Source organism: Pezoporus wallicus, unplaced genomic scaffold (assembly GCF_028554395.1).
Source record: "Pezoporus wallicus isolate ANWC-B61680 ecotype Strahan unplaced genomic scaffold, APGP_CSIRO_Pwel_v1 contig_9440, whole genome shotgun sequence".
In the NCBI taxonomy this organism is placed as follows: Eukaryota; Metazoa; Chordata; class Aves; order Psittaciformes; family Psittacidae; genus Pezoporus; species Pezoporus wallicus.
This window is the reverse complement of record NW_026641350.1, coordinates 1-7,029: the sequence shown is the minus strand read 5'-3', so window position 1 is coordinate 7,029 and position 7,029 is coordinate 1. Positions and strand designations below refer to the sequence as shown.

The 7,029-nt window shown below is 63.7% G+C and overlaps 1 protein-coding gene across 1 annotated transcript; it reads right to left on the bottom strand.

The window, feature by feature from the left end:
* Positions 1-1,605: 1,605 nt before the first annotated feature.
* Positions 1,606-7,022, bottom strand: LOC130606646 (ryanodine receptor 1-like; the record flags this gene model as incomplete). Its single annotated transcript, XM_057423160.1, has 5 exons — positions 7,002-7,022; positions 5,333-5,493; positions 4,250-4,412; positions 2,904-2,990; positions 1,606-1,832 (listed from the first exon to the last, which is right to left on the bottom strand). Coding segments are annotated over exons 3-5 (455 nt in total), but the record flags the coding sequence as incomplete, so codon positions are not given.
* Between the last annotated feature and the right edge of the window lie 7 nt (positions 7,023-7,029).

The following is a 7,029-nucleotide window of genomic DNA, read 5'->3' as shown; positions in this document are numbered from 1 at the left end:
GGGTTTCAATGGGAGTCAATGGGATGATGGGGGGATGATGGGGAGATGGGGGTCGATGGGGTCATGATGGGAGTCCATGGGAGTCAATGGGAGTCAATGGGATGATGGGGGGAGGATGGGGGAATGATGGGGAGATGATGGGGGATGATGGGAGTCCATGGGAGTCAATGGGAGTCAACGGGAGTCAATGGGAGTCAGTGGGACTCAACGAGGGTCAAGGGTGCCCACTGGCCTCAGTGGGTGCCCAAGGGTGCCCATTGGCCTTAGGGGTGCCCAGTGGGACTCAACGAGGGTCAGGGGTGCCCATTGGCCTCAGGGGTGCCCACTGGGACGCAACGAGGGTCAAGGGTGCCCATTGGCCTCAGGGGAGACCATTGGGACTCAACGAGGGTCAAGGGTGCCCATTGGCCTCAGGGGTGCCCACTGGGACTCAACGAGGGTCAAGGGTGCCCATTGGCCTCAGTGGGTGCCCAAGGGTGCCCATTGGCCTTAGGGGTGCCCAGTGGGACTCAACGAGGGTCAAGGGTGCCCATTGGCCTCAGGGAGACCATTGGGACTCAACGAGGGTCAAGGGTGCCCATTGGCCTCAATGGGTGCCCAAGGATGCCCATTGGCCTCAGTGGGTGCCCAAGGGTGCCCACTGGCCTTACGGGTGCCCACTGGGACTCAACGAGGGTCAAGGGTGCCCATTGGACTCAGGGGTGCCCAGTGGAACTCAACGATGGTCAAGGGTGCCCATTGGCTTCAATGGGTGTCCAAGGGTGCCCATTGGCCTCAGTGGGTGCCCAAGGGTGCCCATGGGCCTTAGGGGTGCCCACTGGGACTCAACAAGGGTCAAGGGTGCCCATTGGCCTCAGGGGAGCCCATTGGGACTCAACGAGGGTCAAGGGTGCCCATTGGGACTCAGGGGAGCCGGGACTCAACGAGGGTCAAGCCCATTGGCCTCAGGGGAGCCCATTGGGACTCAACGAGGGTCAAGGGTGCCCATTGGCCTCAGTGGGTGCCCAAGGGTGCCCATTGGCCTTAGGGGTGCCCAGTGGGACTCAACGAGGGTCAAGGGTGCCCATTGGCCTCAGGGGAGACCATTGGGTCAGCGAGGGTCAAGGGTGCCCATTGGCCTCAATGGGTGTCCAAGGGTGCCCATTGGCCTCAGTGGGTGCCCAAGGGTGCCCATTGGCCTCAGGGGAGACCATTTGGACTCAACGAGGGTCAAGGGTGCCCATTGGCCTCAATGGGTGTCCAAGGGTGCCCATTGGCCTCAGTGGGACTGCCGAGGGTCAAGGGTGCCCACTGGCCTCAGGGGAGACCATTGGGACTCAACGAGGGTCAAGGGTGCCCATTGGCCCCAATGGGTGCAAGGGTGCCCATTGGCCTCAGCGGGTGCCCAAGGGTGCCCATTGGCCTCAATGGGTGCCCAAGGGTGCCCATTGGCCTCAGCGGGTGCCCAAGGGTGCCCATTGGCCTCAGCGGGTGCCCAAGGGTGCCCATTGGCCTCAGCGGGTGCCCAAGGGTGCCCATTGGCCTCAGCGGGTGCCCAAGGGTGCCCATTGGCCTCAGCGGGTGCCCAAGGGTGCCCATTGGCCACAGTGGGTGCCGGGGGCTGACCTGTTCTCCTCGGGGATGTGCAGGGCCATCATGATGCGGGGCTCGGTGCACTCCACGGCCCAGCCCAGGCGCTCGCCCAAGCGCGCCGTCTCCACGCTGAGGCTCTCGTTGGGGAGGCGGCTCCAGGTGACGGGGGTCAGGATCTGCACCCCCAGGCGTGGGGGGCACTGGGGCTCCGGGTTGCCCTGCTCGCTGCTGAACATGGCCGCCGAGATGGGCAGGATGTTCTGGGGGGGGAGGGGAGCAACGGGAGTCAATGGGGGGCAATGGGGGGCAATGGGAGTCAATGGGAGTCAATGGAGGCAACGGGAGGCAATGTGGGGCAATGGGAGGCAATGGGAGTCAACGGGAGGCAATGGGAGTCAACGGGAGTCAATGGGAGTCAACGGGAGTCAACGGGAAGCAATGGGAGTCAGTGGGCATGAATCGGAGTCAACAGGAGTCAATGGAGTCAATGGGAGTCAAAGGGAGTCAACGGGAGGCAATGGGGGTCAATGGGAGTCAATGGAAGTCAACAGGAGTCAACGGGAGTCAACGGGAGTCAACGGGAGTCAACAGGAGGCAACGGGAGTCAACGGGAGGCAACGGGAGGCAATGGGAGTCAACGGGAGGGAATGGAGTCAATAGAGTCAACGGAGTCAACGGGAGGCAATGGGGGGCAATGGAGTCAGTCCACAGACCCCATCGACCCCTTGGTTCACCTTGAGGACCCCAAGGACCCTCCATAGACCCCAACCCTCCTTGGTCCCTCTTGAAGACCCCAAGGACCCTCCATAGACCCCAACAACCCCTTGGTTCACCTTGAAGACCCCAAGGACCCTCCATAGACCCCCAACACCCCTTGGTTCACCTTGAAGACCCCAAGGACCCTCCACAGACCCCCAAAACCCCTTGGTTCACCTTGAAGACCCCAAGGACCCTCCATAGACCTCAACAACCCCTTGGTTCACCTTGAAGACCCCAAGGACCCTCCATAGACCCCAACAACCCCTTGGTTCACCTTGAAGACCCCAAGAAGACCCCAAGGACCCTCCATAGACCCCCAAAACCCCTTGGTTCACCTTGAAGACCTCAAGGACCCTCCATAGACCCCAACAACCCCTTGGTCCACCTTGAAGACCCCAAGGACCCTCCAGAGACCCCAACAACCCCTTGGTCCCCCCTATCGACCCCAAGCCCCTCCATAGACCCCCAGGTTCTCCTTGGCCACCAAGACCCCCCCCCAGAAGGCCATCAGGGCCCCAACCCCCCCCACCTTGGCCCCCCATCTCCCCATAGACCCCCAACTAAGGGGTCACCTTGAGCTTGCCCAGCTCGAACTGCAGGATGTTCTGGCTGGTGGGGACCACGAAGACGGCCGGGAAGAGCTTGGTGTTGGGTTCCACCTGCAGGGACCAAGGTGGGCATGGGGCTGCCAAGGGGCACTCGGATGGGGTTGGGATGGGGTGGGATGGGGTGGGGTGGGGATGGGATGGGATGGGGATGGGGATGGGATGGGGTTGGGATGGGGATGGGGATGGGATGGGGTGGGGATGGGATGGGGATGGGGATGGGGTGGGGATGGGGATGGGGTGGGGATGGGGATGGGATGGGGTGGGATGGGGATGATGGGATGGGATGGGATGGGATGGGGATGGGATGGGATGGGATGGGATGGGGATGGGATGGGATGGGATGGGATGGGATGGGGTGGGATGGGGATGGGGATGGGATGGGGATGGGATGGGGATGGAGGCACCGCTGCGTCCATGGGGATGGGGATGGGGATGGAGGCACCGCTGCATCCGTGGGGATGGGATGGGGATGGGATGGGGATGGGATGGGGATGGGGATGGGATGGGGATGGGGGGGGGATGGGGTGGGGATGGGGGTGGGGATGGGATGGGGATGGGGTGGGGATGGGGATGGGGTGGGGGGGATGGGGATGGAGGGGATGGGGATGGGGATGGGATGGGGTGGGATGGGGATGGGATGGGGATGGGATGGGGATGGGGATGGGATGGGATTGGGATGGGAATGGGATGGGATGGGGATGGGATGGGGTGGGGATGGGCTGGGGATGGGATGGGGATGGGGTGGGATGGGGATGGGGATGGGGTGGGGATGGGATGGGATGGGGTTGGGATGGGGTTGGGGTGGGGATGGGGTGGGGATGGGATGGGGTTGGGATGGGGATGGGATGGGGATGGGGATGGGATGGGGTTGGGATGGGGTTGGGATGGGGATGGGGATGGGATGGGGTTGGGATGGGGTGGGATGGGGATGGGATGGGGATGGGATGGGGATGGGGATGGGATGGGATTGGGATGGGAATGGGATGGGATGGGGATGGGATGGGGTGGGGATGGGATGGGGATGGGATGGGGATGGGGTGGGATGGGGATGGGGATGGGGTGGGGATGGGATGGGATGGGGTTGGGATGGGGTTGGGATGGGGATGGGGATGGGATGGGGATGGGGATGGGATGGGGATGGGGTTGGGATGGGGATGGGGTTGGGATGGGGATGGGGATGGGATGGGGATGGGATGGGGATGGGTTTTGTGCTCTCCCCCCCCACATTGGGGTTCCATGGGGGGAGTCCATGGGGTGGGGGGAGGTCGTGTCCATGGTGGGGGGGTGTCCATGGGGGGGTTCCACCCCACCTGGAAGAAGGTGTCGACCTCCTTGCCGTTGGCGGTGAAGGTGAGGAGCCCGGTGGCCAGGTCCACGAGGCAGCCAATGACCAGGTCGCTGTGGCTCACGCGGCCCTGCTGGCTGCTGCTGAACTCCCCGCCCCACACCATGTAGCAGTTGCTGTGCTTGATGCTGGGGGGTGGAAAAAGGGGGGGATGGATGGGGGGGGGGAGGGAATTCACATGGGAGCCCCGGATCTGGAACCCCATCACCCCCAAAGCCCATCCCCATCACCCCAGGATCCCCCCAAACCCCGTCCCCATGACACCAAACCCCATCCCCATCACCCCCATCCCCATCCTCCCTATCCCCCCCATCCCCATCACCCCTAAACCCCATCCCCATCAACCCAGGATCCCCCCAAACCCCATCCCCATGGCACCAAACCCCATCCCCATCACCCCCAAACCCCATCCCCATTCCCCCCATCCCCATCATCCCCAAACCCCATCCCCATCACCCCAGGACTCCCCAAACCCCGTCCCCATGGCACCAAACCCCATCCCCATCTCCCCAGGACCCCCAAACCCCGTCCCCATGGCACCAAACCCCATCCCCATCACCCCCATCCCCATCCTCCCTATCCCCCCATCCCCATCACCCCCAAACCCCATCCCCATCACCCCACGACTCCCCAAACCCCGTCCCCATGGCACCAAACCCCATCCCCATCACCCCCATCCCCATCCTCCCTATCCCCCCCATCCCCATCACCCCCAAACCCCATCCCCATCACCCCAGGACCCCCCAAACCCCATCCCCATCACCCCATCATCCCATCCCCATTATCCCCATCCCCATCCTCCCTATCCCCCCAACCTCCATCCCCATCCCCATCACCCCAGGACCCCCAAACCCCATCCCCATCACCCCATCACCCCATCCCCATTATCCCCATCCCCATCCTCCCTATCCCCCCAACCTCCATCCCCATCCCCATCACCCCAGGAACCCCCCAAACCCCATCCCCATCACCCCCAAACCCCATTCCCCTCCCCCCCACCCCATCCGCCCCATAGGACCGCCCCGCCCCACCGTGGCTCCGCCCCCACCTGTGGTGCACGTGGCCCTGGCTGTCGCCCACGGTGACGGTGACGCTGCGCACGCGGCCCAGCTCGAAGGAGGCCTCGTGCTGGTGGAAGCCGGGGGTCACCCACCCGACCCACGCGCAGCCCGGCTCCTGCCCTGCCGGCAGCCGCACCGAGAAGTAGTGCTGGGGACAATGGGGGGCAATGGGAGTCAATGGGGGGCAATGGGGGGCAATGGGAGTCAATGGGGGGCAATGGGGGGCAATGGGAGTCAATGGGGGGCAATGGGGGGCAATGGGAGTCAATGGGAGGCAATGGGGGGCAATGGGAGTCAATGGGGGGCAATGGGAGTCAATGGGGGGCAATGGGAGTCAATGGGGGGCAATGGGGGGCAGTGGGAGTCAATGGGAGTCAATGGGAGTCAATGGGAGGCAATGGGAGGCAATGGGAGTCAAGGGGGGGCAATGGGAGTCAATGGGAGTCAATGGGAGTCAATGGGGGGCAATGGGAGTCAATGGGGGGCAATGGGGGGCAATGGGGGGCAATGGGGGGCAATGGGAGTCAATGGGGGGCAATGGGGGGCAATGGGAGTCAATGGGGGGCAATGGGAGTCAATGGGGGGCAAGGGGGGGCAATGGGAGGCAATGGGAGGCAATGGGGGGCAATGGGAGGAAATGGGGGGCAATGGGGGCAAATGGGAAGCAATGGGGACAGTGGGGGGCAATGGGGGGCAATGGGGTCAATGGGGGGCAATCAATGGGATCAATGGGGATCAATGGGGGCAATGGGGGGCAATGGGAATCAATGGGGATCAATGGGGGCAATGGGGGGCAATGGGAGTCAATGGGGGGCAATGGGGGGCAATGGGGGGCAACGGGAGTCAATGGGGGGCAATGGGGGGCAATGGGATACAATGGGGGGCAATGGGAGGCAACGGGAGTCAATGGGATATACTGCTATACAGGGATGCTGCGATGCAGTGGTACCCGGATGCAGCGGTACCGGGATGCAATGGTACCGGGATGCAGTGGTACCGGGATGCACTGGCACTGGGAAGCAGTGGTACCCGGATGCACTGGTACCCGGATGCAGCGGTACCGGGATGCACTGGCACCGGGATGCACTGGTACCCGGATGCAGCGGTACCGGGATGCAGTGGCACCGGGATGCAGTGGTACCGGGATGCAGTGATACCCGGATGCAGTGGTACCCAGATGTAGTAGTACCCGGATGCAGTGGTACCGGGATGCACTGGCACCGGGATGCAGTGGTACCCGGATGCAGCGGTACCCGGATGCAGTGATACCGGGATGCAGTGGTACCGGGATGCACTGGTACCCGGATGCAGCGGTACCGGGATGCACTGGTACCCAGATGCAGCAGTACCCGGATGCAGTGGTACCGGGATGCACTGGCACCAGGATGCAGTGGTACCGGGATGCACTGGCACTGGGATGCAGTGGTACCCGGATGCAGCGGTACCCGGATGCAGTGGCACCGGGATGCAGTGGTACCCGGATGCAGCGGTACCCGGATGCAGTGGCACCGGGATGCAGTGGTACCCGGATGCAGCGGTACCCGGATGCAGTGGTACCCGGATGCAGCGGTACCGGGATGCACTGGCACCGGGATGCAGTGGTACCCGGATGCAGCAGTACCCGGATGCAGTGATACCGGGGTCCCCCCCCCGTACCGTGGTGCTGTCCCGGATGACTTCGGGG